This window comes from Anarhichas minor, unplaced genomic scaffold (genome assembly GCF_050575085.1).
Source record: "Anarhichas minor isolate MPS153535 unplaced genomic scaffold, ASM5057508v1 ptg000136l, whole genome shotgun sequence".
NCBI lineage: Eukaryota > Metazoa > Chordata > Actinopteri > Perciformes > Anarhichadidae > Anarhichas > Anarhichas minor.
The window spans coordinates 7,472,471-7,489,937 of record NW_027466582.1 but is presented as its reverse complement, the minus strand read 5'-3'; the positions used below and the strand labels follow the sequence as shown (position 1 = coordinate 7,489,937).

Sequence of the window (17,467 nt, the reverse complement as noted above, 5' to 3'; positions counted from 1 at the left end):
GTACTGTACTGCTGTGATCTATTACGCATTTCTATTAAGCACAAGGCTGATGATCAAATAACAGCCCGCTGCAACAGAAAGACTTCTCTGGAAACACATCACAACAACAGCAGAGTGAGGCGGATGCATTTGTATTCAGTAAGAACAATACGATGAGGCTACAGTGGACACGTGCTTAGACAACAGAAAAGGTGAGAGAACGTAGTATGGTCCGATTCATCTCAGTTTCTGTGTTCACGTGTTGGTGGTCGGGCGGAAACAGCATTTTTTCATGTAAAACAGCGTGAATCCCTCTTGCCTTGTGGCGTTTTGCGAGATTGCGGGGGTGCTGTTATATTGCAGTTGTGAGTGTTTTCTTGGCAGACATCGGAGCATTTCATGACAACCGAGCATGATCTGACTACTGCAGGGTAACCCATGTGAAAAAGGACCTTCTATATTATCGTTATGTCATTTTACATTGTGAAACTCACACAATATATTAAAATATGATCATTTGAAAAAACATTTATAGATCCAATAGCTAAATGGGAATGTTTGTTTTTGACTAATCCAGTGAATTTACCCTTTTCAGTGGCACTTTGTGTTACAGCTCGGTAATAACACGTTAATAGTGGATAAGAGTTTGATATTAAGAGGTAATAATTAAGTATTACCATGCAATATTAGTTATGCAAAAGGGGCAATAAGGGGTAAAAGCAAAGGGTAGTAATGGGGAAACCCATTTTAATGACAACAATATGGTAACCTGCAACAAAATGGTTATGGCGGTGCAATATCTGGATTTGAAATTGTAACATGGTGACATTAATGGGGTAAAAGCCTGATAGTAATGAGATATTATAGGTTGATGTTTCCATAATATTATGTGTGACTATCAGCATTATATCTTCAAATCACATGGAAATTCTTGAAAGACAAACTTGCTGAATAATGCTGAAATTCATCCTCCTTTATGTTCCAAACATTCCCTTCTGTTTCAAGGTAATAATGTACAAATGACATGTTTAATGTTGTGACTTGTTACGTGGAAACAACACAAGGTAGTTCCTGAGTAATTTACGGACCGAGAGAAGATTGTTATGCAACAGCACGCACCGGAGTGGCCACTGTTCTCTGTAACTGCAATATGCTCAACATACTGTGATGCTTTCTAGTTTCATAATGTATTGATCCAAGGTGCAGGAAGGGGAGAACGTACGAGGGTGTTCCAGGACCATGTCCAACAAACAGCAGCTGTGAACACACGCACACACATACAGAGACGATCAAAACACAAAGAGGCTCGCACAAACACAGAGTACGTAAGAACACACACACACCTCCTGCAGCATATACACATTCATATGGCGTGTGAGAACACAAACGTGTCGGTAAACACGCATACATGCTTATATGTTACACCCCACCCACACACACACACACACACACACACACACTGCACATCAATTCATGTTCATTCAGGCACACGTGTGCCCGTATTGAAGGGAATGGCGAGTGTAATAATGATCTGATGTTTAAATATTTCAACAGTTTTGTTTTGTGCTGGCACCCAGGCAATCCATTGTCGGGGACGGGCTCGGAGGCAGAGACACGTGGCGCATGAGCGCGGGGTGTGTGTGTGTGTGTGTGTGTGTGTGTGTGTGTGTGTGTGCGTGTGTGTGTGCGCCCAACACGTGAGCTAGCTCTCCAGACCAAAATATTCATGATCAGCTGCCGGCTCAAAGCCCCGAGAGGAAAATAAGAGAATACCTACAGAGGCCCTATTGAATTCTCTGTGGTTCAGATTCTATGTGGACAGTTTTGCTATATTTCTGTTTCCATAAAAACAGTACATTTTGTAGGATCTTCAGTGGCTGCTGACATAAAGATGGGAATTGAGAAAAAGTTGCCAATTAAAACCTGCTGGTCCAAATGTAATTTTCTTTTCTATACAAATACCTAAACAATACTTTTTTTTGATACATTACTATGAGAAATTATATATATTTTCTACAAAACACTTTTTTTCAATTTAAAGGAGTAGTTTAACATTTTGGGAAATATGCCTATTCGCTTTCTTGCCTAGAGTTGAATGAGAAAATCAACGCCACTCTCTTATTTGTCTTTTACATAAAAAGCTCATAAGTAGATGATTAGCTCAGCTTAGCTTAGCATAAAGACTGGAAGCAGGAAGACACTTCCTGGTGCCTTGTCATCACTGCACACAGACAAACCTACCCACCCCTCCTCTAAACTATACTTTATAACACGTGGTGAACTATATAGCGAGAGACGCCGTTAAAATAGCAGCAATAGGATCTCATATTTAACTTATCTGCGTACCTGATGACGTCCAGAACAATATATTGAATGTAGATTTATTTTTTCCTATTTTGCTCCGTAAGGAGTCAAACGTTAAAATAATACAGAGATATAACATAGACTGATGGCGAAAACTTTAAAGCTTGCAATTAATCAAACAACTATGTGTAATGTTCAAGATGTCGCTCGTAGAGACGAACACAGAGAATTAGTGCCGACCTCTGCAGTTCACCTCAGCTCTACAGAGCGTTCAGCGTCTTTCAGCTCATTGTTTTGGTTTTCTGTTATCTGCAGCTATTTAGCTGCTAAAGATTAGCTGGACAGAAACATGTGCTGTTGCTCCATGTCGGCTTGATGTGTAAATAGGAAACTTGACAACTGCTAATAGTTTACGAACATGTTTGCCATTTTAACGTCATAATTCATCCGTTGCGTTATCAGCCTGTTCTGCTGCCTGCAGGTGGCCAAAAGAGAAGAACAAATAATGGAATCCGGCTTTAATGTTGTGCGGCTTTTCCCTGTACCTGCTAAAGTCTGTAAGCTAGTTAAAGCACACAGTTTTGTCACAGCTGGTCTTAATGTTTAAGGGTTTGATACCAGAAAATCTCAATGAATGTAGTAGAAAGGAAATAAATCAAAAACCGGAACTGAACAAAATCCCAGATGACACCAAGACACCATTAACAAAAGAACATTGTGGGCAGGATGCAACAACAAGAAAACATTTGCTCAACAACTGACCTCTTTTCAGATGTGTCCAGAAATAACCACCGACTTTGTCAAAGCAGACTTAGACCCTCACAACACATCTCTCTTCACAAGAGGAGATTAAATGAGACAAAGTGAAGACACCTGCAGGTGGCCACATATCACCTGATGTCCTAAAAGCAGACAAAATCCCAAGACACACGTCTGAATGATACCAGGGCCTTAAAGGAGGAAGCTATGGAACAACGGACCATGAAAGTAACACAAGGGAAAAACAAGAACCAGAAAGAAGTGGTGTTCCTATCAAATCCCAGTAAAATCTCGATCACGTTGGACATAATAATGATTACGCTGCATGAAAAGCTGCAGACATAGCAGGCTGGTTTCAGCAAGAATGCTTCCTGTACAGACAATGTTTCAGAATAAGTCAGGACAAAAAGATCTAATGATTGAAAACTCCAAATTAAAACACAAATCTCAGCAATCTTGCATTTCCATATCACCACACAAACGGATAAATAATATATTTATAAAAACGATTGTAGATTTTAGCTTTCATTATCGAGTTTACCTTTGTTTCTCTAGATTTTGATTGAAATGTGACAAATTAAAGTTAGTTTCTTATTTCATGTCTGAGTCAGGACCACCAGTTGGCAACATGAGGCTGATTCAGAGATCCATTTCTGGCCAGCTTTCACGTTTTTTCTTTCGTTTCATTAGTATTTAAGGCAGCATGGATCAAGTTTTACAGGCATGTAGTGTATGCAGTACTGCATGTGAAGAGGTCCATTATGCAAAGAGATGGAGAAAGTCCCAGACTCTTCTTCTACTCTCCCTAAAACGAGCATCAACACAAACCCACGCCATTTAGACCCTCGGGTGTGAAAACCCCAGTCACGGAGGCGCAAATGACGCAAACAGAAACACAGAACGTTTTTCTTTGTAGACTCAGGGGGAAGTGGGAGGAGAAAAATATAATCAGTGTAGAATACTTAAATTGGTATGCAAAATGCTATTGACGTCCAAAGTACAGCAGGTGGCATAAACTGGGATAACATTTCCCAAAGGTCCTTAGAGAAGATTTCATATCCTTGAATCATTAGATTTCATTTGATTTGATAGGCTGCTTTGTTTCCTCCAAATTAAACAATTTAGATTTAAATTTAGATTTAGTTTTACTTGTGTTTTCACCTTGAGGTGTTTTAAATCTAATCAAACTGTTGCAGAGTAAATGTGTTTCCTGGATGTGAACACGTCAATCTATTTCCAGACATTGGATATTAGATGCTTTGTGTTTTCATACCTCCTGTGTTCGAGTGCTCTCTCCGGTCTCGGTTAGCAGTTTGATCGGGGTAGAGCGTTGGGACACGGATCCGTCATCGTCGCGGTCCTCTTCTGAGTCGTCCTCCGATGTGCTGCTGATAGCCTCTTCACTCGGAGGAGGAGGGGCGCTGGCTGCAGTTTTCCTCTGGAGCAGCGTCTCCTCCTTACTGCTCTTGTTGCTGCAAATATCCACAACGATTCACATATGCAAGAACAAACGTAATAAGAGAGATGGTAATTAATATTCATATATATTTCTATGTTTTGAGGCCATGCATCAAGCAGTCAAGCAGCAGGACCGGAGTGTTTTTTTACGAGACGAAATTGCCCATCACAGTTGCAATAGCATGACGTACTTCGACAGCAAACTGACTTATACCTGGAATAAAAATAAAAAGCTCAGACGCATCATCCTTCTACTGCGGATGTCTAAAGAGCCCATTGTTGAGCCCAGAGATTTTGCAAAAAAAAGATGAGCGACCACTTTGTGGAAGCTAACAGGAATCCAAATAAACAATAAGCATTTATGAAAAACATTGAAGCAGTGCAGACCATTAGAGGGGTCAGGTGTAGTGTAGTTGTGTTCGGGCTGTACTGCAATATAGTGGAGACAATTATAAGTCATCAGATCATGATGTTTCTAATCTAGGAGCTATTGTGTCATAGTATGTGATGTGTATGCAGTATGAGTGATTATTTAAAAAAAATATGCACTGAAAAAGAAAAAAAAAAAAAAAGGACAGGGCCTTGTTTTTGGTAACCTGAGAACAGAGTGTCAAATTAAGCATGTGTATGAGAACACAGTGACATGGAATTTATTACATAAGAAACACCGACCAAAACATCACAAATGTGTTATGTACAGAACCTGAGATGTACTCACCCCAGCACTGACTTTCCCGTTTCCTCTGGCTTTCGAACTGTGAATGGGCTTGGATCTACTCCTACTGTCTTGGGCATAAATTCCCTTTATGAGCACAAATGAGACGGGAACACATTAGCTGACAACCTGCAGTACCATCACAAAAACAGTGAATGAATGTTTGGGACACTATTCATCAAAGTTGTTTCCCATAAACCAAATCTGGGACGACTGGCCCAATGTCAACATTTCCCCAACGTTTCAAGGTGCTAAATTAGAAATTCAGAGCACAATATAGCAGCACACAACTATTTGCTAAAGATATAGTGAAGTAATGGCGTCCTGAGCAGAGAATGAAGTCACACACTGTTAGCACTGTCAGCGCTGTTGCCGTTGTTTTGCTAGTCACAGGCTCAGCTTTCACCATATTGAGAGCCGAGTGGAGGCAATACCTCAATAATAAATATGGTCCGAATTTTGGGGTTGTTTTATGCCTCAACAAAATCTTTGATAGTGTAAAGGTTTGAGTGTGTGTGTGTGTGTGTGTATTCACCGTGCAGAGTTGGTCATGGCGATGCCGAATGTGTCATCAAAGGAGGTAAGCTCATAAGGCTTGAAGAATTCTGTGTAGATGTCGATACTCTCCTCAAAGCGGTTCACTCTCTTCACTTGGATCTTCTTCATGTTGTCCTCACAGGAGACTGCATCCACACGCAGAAAAAACGTTTAGAGACAATAATCCACACACCTAATATATAAATCTGGTGATATGTCCTATGAAAAACCCCAATATTAACAATGGAACCTACTGATTAACATCGCCTGGATAGCTAAAGCCTGATATAGATTATTCCTCTGTGCCATAGAGCTCTATACAAAAACTGTTAAAAACACCAATGAGTCATATCTGTTCTTTAACCATAAATACTCATTAGTACACCAAATCTGCAGACAACTTCCCAGCAAATACACTATGCCCAGCTGTTTGAGGAAACGTTTCCCTTAAAAATGCTGGCAATTGTAAATTTAAATTCAACTGAATGAGAATGAAGCACTTTGATACTTTCATTAAAATGGATCAATGCATTAATCTGTCACACATTATGGATATTGGAGACATCATTGCATATATCATAACAGATACCTTCATCATAGGCCACAGGAAGGTAGGACAAGATTCCTGCTGACCACCACAGTGTGTAACTGGAGACAGACAAGATATACAAATTTGTAATATTTCCAGTAGGGTTGGGCAACATATCGATATTATATAGATATTGTAATATGAGACTAGCTATCGTCTTAGATTTAGGATATTGTAATATAAAGTGTTGTCTTTTCCTGGTTTTAAAGGCTGCAGTGCAGTAAAGGGATGTACTTTTCTGAACTTTACCAGACTGCTCAAGCTGTTCCGTTATTTACCTTAGTCATTATATCCACATTACCGATGAGTACTTGTCATTGTGTAAATATGTTGTGAAAGCACCAATGGTCAAGCCTACAATATCATTGAAATATAGATTTTATCCATATATCGCCCAGTCATACTTTTCAGAAGATTTTCCACTGACTGATGCGTACTCTGCAACCTGCATGGTCTCTGCTGGGACTTCACATAACCTAGATGTAAAAATGGGCTTGGCTGGACCACCCACTGTACAACTGCTGAATACATACGCCCTTTATCCGATATTACCAATTTGAGTGAAAGCACCGATTATGATTTAGTGTGTGATGTGCTACTTTGGTGAGAGAAAAAGCGCAGTGCGTGGGTTGCTGAATTGATTTCGGTTCCAGCCATGCTAATTTCTTGGAATAATGGCTGAGCTACCGTGGCCCATTGTGGCGACATAAACTAGTGTCCTGTAGCAGAAAACTGGGTCTAGTTTTATGTAAGCATGAAGACAATTGGGAACAAACAGCTTGCAAAGTAGGCCAGTAAATGGCCGATATAAGGTTAGTTGCAACCGAAAGCAATTATTTCAAAGTTAAAATAATTTTAAATTTTAGCTAAGTGCTCGGTGGCAATTTTGAGCGGTGCGCCTCCAGCAAGGGTAGCCTCTACAGCCACAGCCACCTAGTTGGGTGCATTTAATTAACCCCAAAACAAATATTAAAGCTACTACCAGGAGTTTTTAACTGGTTATGAAACAGTCTCAATTTAGTACTGATGCCTCTATGTGACCTACAGCAAGCAAACAAGTCCATCAGCGAGGAGTTTGGCTATTTCTACAGTATATTGTGTATTTACGGTATGCAGACCAAATTAATTGCATTTTTACAAGTTTCAAGTCGTATGTTAGCCAGTTAAAAGGAAACAGGCGGAGATTTTTACTCAGAGATATTTCATTTTCATATTATATTTTGTGGTTGTGGCTGATCAAGATTTTTATGTCACAAGTCGGTGGTGCTTATGGGAAATGCGGTCTTTATTCTAAGAAGAAACTACCTCTTATGTCCACAGGGGCTGCCAAAACCCACACAAAATGAAAGGTCCTTGTAGTTGCTTTTTAAAAATGTTCATACACATTTGCGGTATGTAACTGCAGTTAAGGTATTCAAACGCAAGGGTGTGTGTGTATGTATGTACAGCAAGTATATATGTGTGTTTGTAAGTGTACAAGTATGAGTGTTTACCTGCGTCTGTCTTGGGGGAGGGCCATGCTGTTCTTCTGATGCAGGTAGAAGTCAGTGGGCAGCTCCCACAGGTGTGGCTTGGACTCTGATGGCTGGTAGACTTGGAGGAACAAGTTGATGGCATCCTGTCTGTCAGCATCTAACAAAAGCCAACAACATGAGGGCATTATATTTAGTAAATATTCAAGATAAGACTAAAATTACATGAAGAAATGATTATATTAATTCATTATTATTATTATATATATAATTAACAAAATAATCATCCACACAGTCCTTTCTTTTGTTAAGAGCTTACCCTGGCTGTGTAATTATGTTTTTCTTTTTACCTACAGTGGACCTAATACAGCGTCATACATTTATTAATTTTAGATTTATGTTAAACCTATCAAACCATCAAAAGTTGAATGTCCCTCAAGACACACTTCACCAGTCCCTGCCGTTTACAAGAAAAGAGTAGAGACTGCAAAGGAGCCAATGAATTAAATTGAAGTGAAGCGGAACTCACTCAAGCACATGTCCTCTTCACATGAACAGGAAACTTGCATGTTGCCCAGTTTGGTGTCATTTAATTCCTCCCCCAACTGTGAAGCCGTGTGCATGCTGTTCCAACACTTGCATTAGATAATTAGAAACTAAATTGGCTTCTATTAAAGCCTGCTTCCAAGCCTTTCTCTTTTTCAATTTCAGCCTGAGATTCATACAATACATCATGTTTTAAGAGTTATGGATGAGCTGTCAACATAATGTACATGTGAAACAGAAGTAACTGACAAAAAGCCATGTCTCACAAGATGAATTAACGAAAATGCACATAGTAAAAATCGGTCAGGTCTGTTCAATTTCAGCAGACGTCACTTCCCCCCCCCCCCCCCACCCCCACCCCCACCCCCCCCTTTGACTGGTCTCATCAAAACACTAAAATTTGCCCCCTCAAATTAGCATATGGCATTATGTACTATGTGTTTGTGTGTCCAAAATGTGAGTCAGAGGGAAGCTGTCAGAGTGCTTTGGCAGAGATGTCAAAGCACACGTCATCCACTACGAACTGAGGGAGGATTGGTGTGAAAGTTCTGATAAGTCTCAGAAAAAAAAAATGCATTTCCAAATATCTCCAAGATATTTTGAAGTGTCCTTCAAACTTGGTGTGAAAGGCACTACCGATTACTGTGATTACCAATTAGTGAGCTATGGCAGAGTAGAAGTCCTGGCCAATGAACAACCAATGGATCTTACACCGAGTACATGCACGAAATTTGATTCCAATTAGATACCAAGAAGTACCAGGTCAAGATTTAGAAATACGGATACTGTTACGGTTTAGTATTCAAAGCAGCTATGTACTATCAAGTTCCATGAGTTAAATGCATCAGTCTTATACTTCTCAATACATTTTCATTTCCACTGTGTGATTATTTACTTAATCAGTTCTTAATGGTAAATAAGAGTTTAGAGCAATTAGGGGTGTAAGGGTGTATTAAACACATTTTGTACTTGAACAATTTTGAACGTGAAGATAGCACGGCGGAAAGCGGACGATACCAGATCCACTCCTTTGGTTCTTGACTTTCACAATAAAAGCCCAAGACATACACAGTGCACTGTGTAACTGTTTACCAGAGGGAACTCAAATTCAATCAGAGCATTTTGTTAAAAGGAAACTCGACAAATTAGCTTACAGTAGGTTAGGCTACAATTTAGCTCAGAGAGACTGCCAAACACTGCTCTGGGTCAATGTGATCCCGGTAGTTGGTCCTCTGCGTATGTCAACGAATTCCAACCTTTTACCGAATAGGTTCTCCAACGGTTGCCGGAGAGTACTCTACATTTATGTGTCATTTATTCATCACAGGATTTTTTACTTTTCTTGCCTTTTATATTCTACTTTGGTGCTTTTCAGAGGCATAAGTCAGCAACAGGGCAACAGTCATCTTGGTGAATGACAGGACTTACTTGGTATACTGTAGGTCATGCCGTTATTGAGTGTGCAGTTCGTAGAGTATTGACTACTTGTGTATTATAGTCTCTGTGTGTGTGCGCTGCATTATATAAGCCACTTGACATGTCAGTCTGAATAAACATTCTGCTACTTTCCAGGATCTGCTCTGCAACCAACCAATGATCTAATTTTTCAAAATAAAGTGAATGAGAAGAGTCGAAAGCAAAGACGCAGACAGGAGGTCGACTGAGCAGGTCAAGTAGCACCACTCTATTACTCCTGAGGGTAACTCCAATATTTTTCAACCTTGACCCCATGTTCCCATGTTTTTGTGTCTAACTTCTTAATAGGGACAACTATTTCTCAAATATGTCCAGTATTGAGCAAGAGTGAGTGAGAGAGAGAGAGAGAGAGAGAGAGAGAGAGAGAGACACACACACACACACACCTGTTGCTGCCCAATACTCAGATTTCATCAAACTAAGCATATCAGTGGCAAAAACAAACGGGTTGTTTCGCAGCTGCCGGTTGCAACGTTCTCCCTCAATACAGGACCAATTTCAAAAATGATTGTCCCATTAATCACAAAGACACAAAAACATGGAAGATATACAAAATGTACCCATCAATACACAATGCACAACCTTCCTCTTCATATCTGGGGCTACAGATGCCACCTGTTGATGTGGACCAGTCACTAGTGTGTTGTAAAAACACTTGAGTACAGGCATGCACATTTTCATCAACGCATTGTGTCTACCTACAAACTAGGGTGTCATTTAAAAATATTGGAAATCTGAATTGCAGGAACAGCAAAACCACTATATCAAGTACTGATTGGCAATTAGATCCTAGTCGCAAATTGCAAGAGGGATAAAAACATCAATCCATCCTCTCCAGATAATATCGGAAGTCAAATGTCCTCAAAATATCCCTGTTCGCAGTTGACAATAATTGAAGAATTAATATAAAAAGAAAGAAAAATGTCATTAAAAACAACTTTGAACAAGTCGTTACCGGCACCCACAGTCTTCAGGGAACTATGCTGGATCTGACTTTGTGTGCCTAGCTGTTGATGCTGAAAAGATACGTCCACATTTTGTCATTTTAAAACAATGTATTACATCAAAGGCTGGGGGGGGAAATGGTTTGTACTAAGTCGTGATTCAGTAACACAATATGATTTTGTATGATGTGGTGTTTAGGTCATGTAAAGTGTTCCATGTTATGTGCTGGGTTACTTTTTCCCGTTTCAAAGTTACAACTAGACTATTTAGAGAAGCCGCAGGCAATCAAAGGTGGGAATACACTAGCACCGATCAGTCTTAAAAAACTGAGCAGAGCTGAGATTAGTGACCTGTATTATCATAGAGCCGCTTCGTAATTATTTTTTGTGCATGTGTGTAAGAAATGCACCTGAGAAAGCGTTGCTGTAGTAGCGCGACAGCGTCTGCATGATGTCTTTAGAGTGTTGTGTCCAGGGAGCGATCTTGCGGTAGGTCTTGACCCTGTGGACCAGCTGGGAGCCACCGTACTGCAGCGACAAAGTGTCTCCATGGTCCTCATACAGCTCCTCAAACAACCTGGGTCTCACACACACACACACACACACACACACACACACACACACACACGTACAACACAAAAACATACATTAATATGGACAATGATCTTTCCTCGTGTTCAAATCACATATACCAAATGTGTTTAATAATAATAATAAAACGTATTCAGCTATAGCAAAATATATGCTTACCTCACACAGTCAGTATCAAACTGGAGTTTGGGCTTGTCAATCATTCCCAGTGCATAAAGCTGATAGGCCAGCGCACACTTTCCCACCATGAACTGGGCAGTGTTGGTCCGATCCAGACAGTCCACGCAGTTGGTCCGCAACACACCAGTCTGCAACAACAAAGACTCATGACACCTACTGATGGCACCTCATTAATATACAGGATGTTAATGTATGTAGTCACGCACATACTACTTGGAAAGGCTATTAGTAGAGTATCAATAGCAAACCTATCTCCATGCATTTACCTTCTGAAAGGTAAGGTTGCCATTAAATCGCAGTTAACAGCTTCAATCGTTTTAAGAAGATCACTGTATGTCAAGGTTTCCATTAAAAGCTCATTATGCAACTAATAGCATTGGCCTAGTTTTGCAATGAATGCTGAGCTGCTTTTAAATAAATATTATGAGAAAAGCTGATTCCGTGGCCTATAAATCTCCCTGCCCTGAACTGATGTGTGGGTTAATTGTTACCTTATACAACTCAATTGATAAAGACTCTCCATTAGTTAACACTACTATGTTGTTTTATTTTCCTATGTACAAAAGTTGCAAGTGAAACACAAATTCGGGGGAGAATATTTTAATTGTGACACAATAGTTCCATGAAACCTGTTTGATGTGTGACATACCTGCACCCGTCCACTGGCTGTGATGTGTCCACCTACATCTCCCCACCTGAAAAATTACATTTAAATCAACTTAAAGAATAAACTACTGGAACCAGACAAAGGCATAACATATCAACTCTACTCTTCTGCTCATCTTTTCCCCCTGCAAGAGGTGTGATCACTGTTATAATTGCCATTTCAAGGCTGAACATAATGGACTAAATACAAACATACAGTGCAGATACTAATAACATTTTTTTTTTTATTCAAATTGTTATTATTATTCCCTTTCATGCTGAGAGTTAGATGTGAAGCTTGATACCACTCTCATGTCTGTATAGTAAATACAACGCGAGAGTGAGAATAACTGCGAGGAAATACTCCCTTTAAATTGTTTGGAGGGGGAGCTCTAAAGACAAATAGCTGTTTTAAAGCAAAGTGCATCTCGTTGTGGCATGAACATTGTGACCTGATTGAGACCAATACGTGATTATAGTTGTAAGTATTGAGTGTGTGTCTAACTAAATGTATGCTTAAAAGCAAGAATGGTGTGATAAGAACAAGATAAACTAAATAAATATCTCTGATTAGCTTCATTATTTGTGAGCTAATTCATCATGCATGTATCTGTGTGAAAGCTTACGAGGGCTTTGTTTGTGTGTATACGACAGTATACTGTATGTGCATGAGTGTGAGTGTGTATAACAAAGAATGCGAGATGGCATTGGGGAAGGCAAATGAAAGGGTTATAAGTGCTTGCTATGGCTTGGTCGTTGGGTTATGTAACAGAATGGTAATGTTGGGTGAGAGTGATTAAGACATGCTAGCAATGGAAGAGCCATGAGTTAAGTACATGGACGGAAATCTACTCAGCTCGTTAGCAGCAAACCCTCTGCGACAAAACTGTCAGCAGGCATAATTACCATTAAGAATTCATATCTGGAGAGTTTCAAAGTGAAGCTGTGTCGATAAATTTCTGATTCTGAATATGTATGAAAATGGATGATACACCACCTCCCTAAGAAAAATAAGTCTGAGATGCAAATGCAGGAAAGACGGTGGCGTGGCTGAGCACATGGTTCCTTCTTCTTACACGTTCTCTCATATCATTGCTACCTTCTCTCTTTTCAACCCCAATGTGACCTCTAATTATCCAAGTAGTTTTCTTGTGAAAAATAAGAGAGTCCCTAAAGTGCCAGAAGATGTTAGTCATGAGCAGTTTCTGAAAAAGTGTCATTTTAGTTTAAGGTTTGCTTCATTTGGAAGTGTAATGCAATAGTTTGAGTGTTTACACACAACACCTAACTGAACAAAGCTGTTCCTAAGTGTGCGTGTGTGTGTGTGTGTGTGTGTGTCAGCGTCAAAGAAAAGCTCACCTGTCATCTGGTCTGATGGTATGACAGTAGAAGTCGGCGCGATTACTGAAGAAACCTGTGCGCTTAACCACGTTCTCTGCTATCATACTCAGACGGTCCAGAACGTTGCACAATTTACTAAGAGAAAGACAAATGGAAAGATCATATTAACAGTTTTCTTTTCTGCAATAACTTTGTCTTTTTCATTCATTTTTTCAAGGCATTAACATAAAGCCAAACAAGGCCAAATTCAGGAAAATAAATAAGTTTCCTCTACAGATGATAATAATGACATAGCAAAGGATTTTAAAAAAATTATTTCAAGTTAGTGACATATGGGAAAAGTACAACACAAACAAGTTGGGTTTTCAGCTAATTCAAGCTCACTACTTTAGCATATTCATGGTCACCACCTCTTGGTGTAGCGGGCCATGTCCCAGGCAATGTAGTCGATGCAGTTCTCTGGAGGGAGGAACTGATTTAGGTTGAGCACAGCTGGGTAGAGCTCCTCACTCAGAATCTTCTCATGTTTCCTTTTCTCTCGTTTCTGTAGCACAACGGAGAGAAATACATGTATGCATCACAAGTAGGACTAACTCCCCCACCCTCAGAGCTAGGAAATTCGGTCCAATGAGGACACCAGCACATAAAGTCCGACATGCGAGATCAATTCAGGTCTTCTCTGCAGTCGTCTCGGAGAAAAGCAGAGCTGCGAGAAACCATCTAAAGGATCCATGCAGAGTTGGGCATATACAGTATGTTGTGTGTGTAAAGAAATGATGTACAAATATTATGATTGATGAAAATGAGCTTGGAAGCATCATTTAGCAGCTCACATCTCCATCCACACATCCAGCGGAGGCAAAGCTACACAGCAATCGGTCAGATTACGAATGCATTTCAGCGAGGGCTTGTCAATACAGTCTGGCACATACACACATACACACACACACACAGATGCACAACCACTCACACATTCAAGACACGGAAGAGAGACTAGAAATATGCTACATGCGCACATATACTTACAAAAACACACATCTGCTGTTCACAGTAACAATCAGGATTATAGGTGCCATGAACGATAAAATGAATCAAAACAGTCACACATGTACATACAAGATGGGGCTGGTCATTGGCACGGTTATGGATAGAAATGCGAAATACCGTTATTATTTTAATGTATAGGTTTGTGTAGTAAAATGATGAGTTTATCTTGTCTCATCTTTTAGTAAAAGTTATCTCCGGCAGTCAAAATAAATGGACTCGAATTCAGTTGGCTGGTTGGAAAAGTGGTTCACGTGCTTGGCCATGTGCTCTCTTCCCCTCTTAACATACAAACACGCACCGACCCATGACAAAACCATGCACCCATCCCGGTGTGACACACCGGGAAGCGATGGACTGTCATGGTTTCATGGTTGATTGCCAAATCCTCCCTCTCTCTGTGATAAGAGCGGGGGTGTAGTGTGTAAGCAGGGTGTCCCCTCCCTTACTCCCCACAGTCTGCACATATCACATGGCTGGGGCTTGTGCGGAACTCTGAGGTCTGCGATTGGTCCCTCGCCTTACAGCTCCCCTTGGGACCGACAACGTGAGCTTGGAACCAAGGAGTGCATGGCTGTGTGCCGAAGGTTGTCATGCGTGTGTATGCGAAAAAAGGCAATGCAAAAATGACTGCTAGAGCTCTGGAGAACAGTGTTGCACACCGGGATGTATTTTCTTAACATGGAATGGCTTGAAGCATTTTATTATCGTCATACTGTTCAAAGCTTCTCCATAACCGTTTCTTGGGATTTCATTGTTTTTCATAATTTAAGAGCAGTTGGATGATTAATGCTGATTTTACAGGAACATAAAGCGAAAGGACAAGCTGGAGAAAGCCACGCCTGTCTTTGCAGGCGTCTGTGTGCATAGACGTACATACATTTCAGTCTTATAGTATATTACCAAGGTATATCCATTGATAATACCAATCTAATACCTGATTATATCTTTGGTAATTACATGGCATTACTAAATGATTGCTGCTTTATTATTAAACTATTAGTCCCCTATTATTGTGCTTTTACCTAGCTGTAATGTAAAATGCTACCGAGATCGATTTTTAGTGTGATGTCAGTGTTTCTTGAATGAATCATTTTCCGTTAAATCTGTTCAAAGGTGGAGTCATACTGCACGTATCATTTGTAACAGTCAAAATGAGGACCTCAAAAAGGGTGTATGTGTGTGTGTGTATGCGTTACCTTGACCAGGTTGAGGATGATGATAGGAGAGCCAAAACGCTGCAGCATCTGGTCAAAATGGAGCGCAGCTACGTGGGCATATGGGTCAGCTTGGTCTACTGTAAGAGAAGTCTAATTGTTTAGTGTTTAGGGAATTCTAACAGTTTTTCTCCATTTGAAAACACACAAATAATTGAACACAACAAGAGCACACAACTGTGTAAACTTAAAGCTCATGTATCAACAAAAACACTCCAGGCTGCTCAACTCTAGGCACAAATTTCATTGATTTCACTCAAATTCTAAACCAACCAGTAAAAAGAAGTGGGTCATATTTAATTGGATCGTAGCTTGAAGTCTCTGCTGAAAGTATCAACAGAATGAGTTTAGTTGTGTAGGAAACCCTGAGAAAAATTTGGAATTCTGAAAATCAGTTTCTCCAAGCTCAAAATGTCTCACTAGAATAATAAAGAGTAGAAGTAGGTCAACAACATAACTGCTTACAATAGAGACATTTGTCCACTTCAGAGCCATCATAAAGACCTTACATACATATATACACTTATGTAACCACGAGTCTGGACAGTTAGGACAGAGGCGAGGGAACGGGCGATGCACAATGTGATAAGGACTCGATATTCACAGACACGTCCCTCACTGACCTAGATTCGTCTAACAGGTGTCAGTCTCTGCAGCGTCACACTCACTTGGCTGCACCTGGTTTTGAAATGTTGAGGCTTTATTTCAGTTTCGCAACAACTCAAAGCGGTGGTAGACTAAGAAAGCACAGACAGGCGCTAGTCCAACTGAAATTACAATTGCACCATTTGGGAAATGTCACATAAGGACCGTCTTTAAGGATCAAAGCAGGAGCAGGATGATGCAGGAACGTCACACAGAGAGGAATCTCAAGGACACGCTCAATGTCTCTATCTCACAGAAGTAAATGTCATCGGAGGATGAATTAAAGGGCAAACTGGGAGGGGGAAAGATTATGATTCATTACAGGCATTGTACAGATGCAAGCAACAATATCTTCCTGCGTACACACACAGCGGTCTCCAATGTCATCAGTCTCAGGGACCTGATCAGCTCCCTCTGGCCCTGGATTTGGGTTTTTATCCTGCTCATAATGAGACAAGAGATGGGAACCAAGAGGGGGGTGTCCTGTCTTCACCCATTTCATTCTTTTTTCTTTTTATCCGAGAGGAATGGCCCTTGTACAAAGCCACTCTTATTTGAATGCAGTCTTTCCAATTACATTCTTCCTCTGTCCCCACAGGGTTATTTCTGGTCCTGGACAGCTGTTATAATGAATATATGGAGCATTATAAACATAAATAGTTAAATAACTATTGTGGTACTGTAAAAGAGAATATACTTATATCATAATTTGTTATCTGTCTTTATGTATCAGGACGAAGTGGATATGAGAAAGATCTTCCATTAAAGCCTGGGAAGCTTTGCCAAATCTCTACCTTTTCCACGATAAAGCAGATGTTGAGCAACTTAAGCACAATTGTTCACCCCCTTGGCGTTTTTCCTATTTTGTTGCATTTCATTCTGGAATTTAAATGTTTTTTATTTGGATTTCATGTGATGGACCGACATCAAATAGTCAAAATTGGTAAAGTGAAATGAAAAAAAGAACGTCTATTTAAAAACTGGAGTCACCAAAAAGGCATGTGGGAGACATGGCAGGTTTGTTG

General features: G+C 40.1%; 1 protein-coding gene across 2 annotated transcripts in view; it reads right to left on the bottom strand.

Moving 5' to 3' along the window:
• fig4a (FIG4 phosphoinositide 5-phosphatase a) overlaps positions 1-17,467 on the bottom strand; it is a 36,321-nt gene that overhangs the window by 5,874 nt on the left and 12,980 nt on the right. For both annotated transcript variants that reach the window (XM_076083743.1, XM_076083744.1), the window contains exons 11-21: positions 15,780-15,877; positions 13,947-14,080; positions 13,555-13,671; positions 12,200-12,245; positions 11,530-11,678; positions 11,190-11,356; positions 7,835-7,973; positions 6,342-6,400; positions 5,751-5,898; positions 5,219-5,302; positions 4,316-4,514 (exon numbers count right to left, since the gene is read on the bottom strand). In XM_076083743.1, the coding sequence (XP_075939858.1) occupies positions 4,316-4,514; positions 5,219-5,302; positions 5,751-5,898; positions 6,342-6,400; positions 7,835-7,973; positions 11,190-11,356; positions 11,530-11,678; positions 12,200-12,245; positions 13,555-13,671; positions 13,947-14,080; positions 15,780-15,877 (1,340 nt within the window). The remainder of the gene's footprint in view (positions 1-4,315; positions 4,515-5,218; positions 5,303-5,750; positions 5,899-6,341; positions 6,401-7,834; positions 7,974-11,189; positions 11,357-11,529; positions 11,679-12,199; positions 12,246-13,554; positions 13,672-13,946; positions 14,081-15,779; positions 15,878-17,467) is intronic.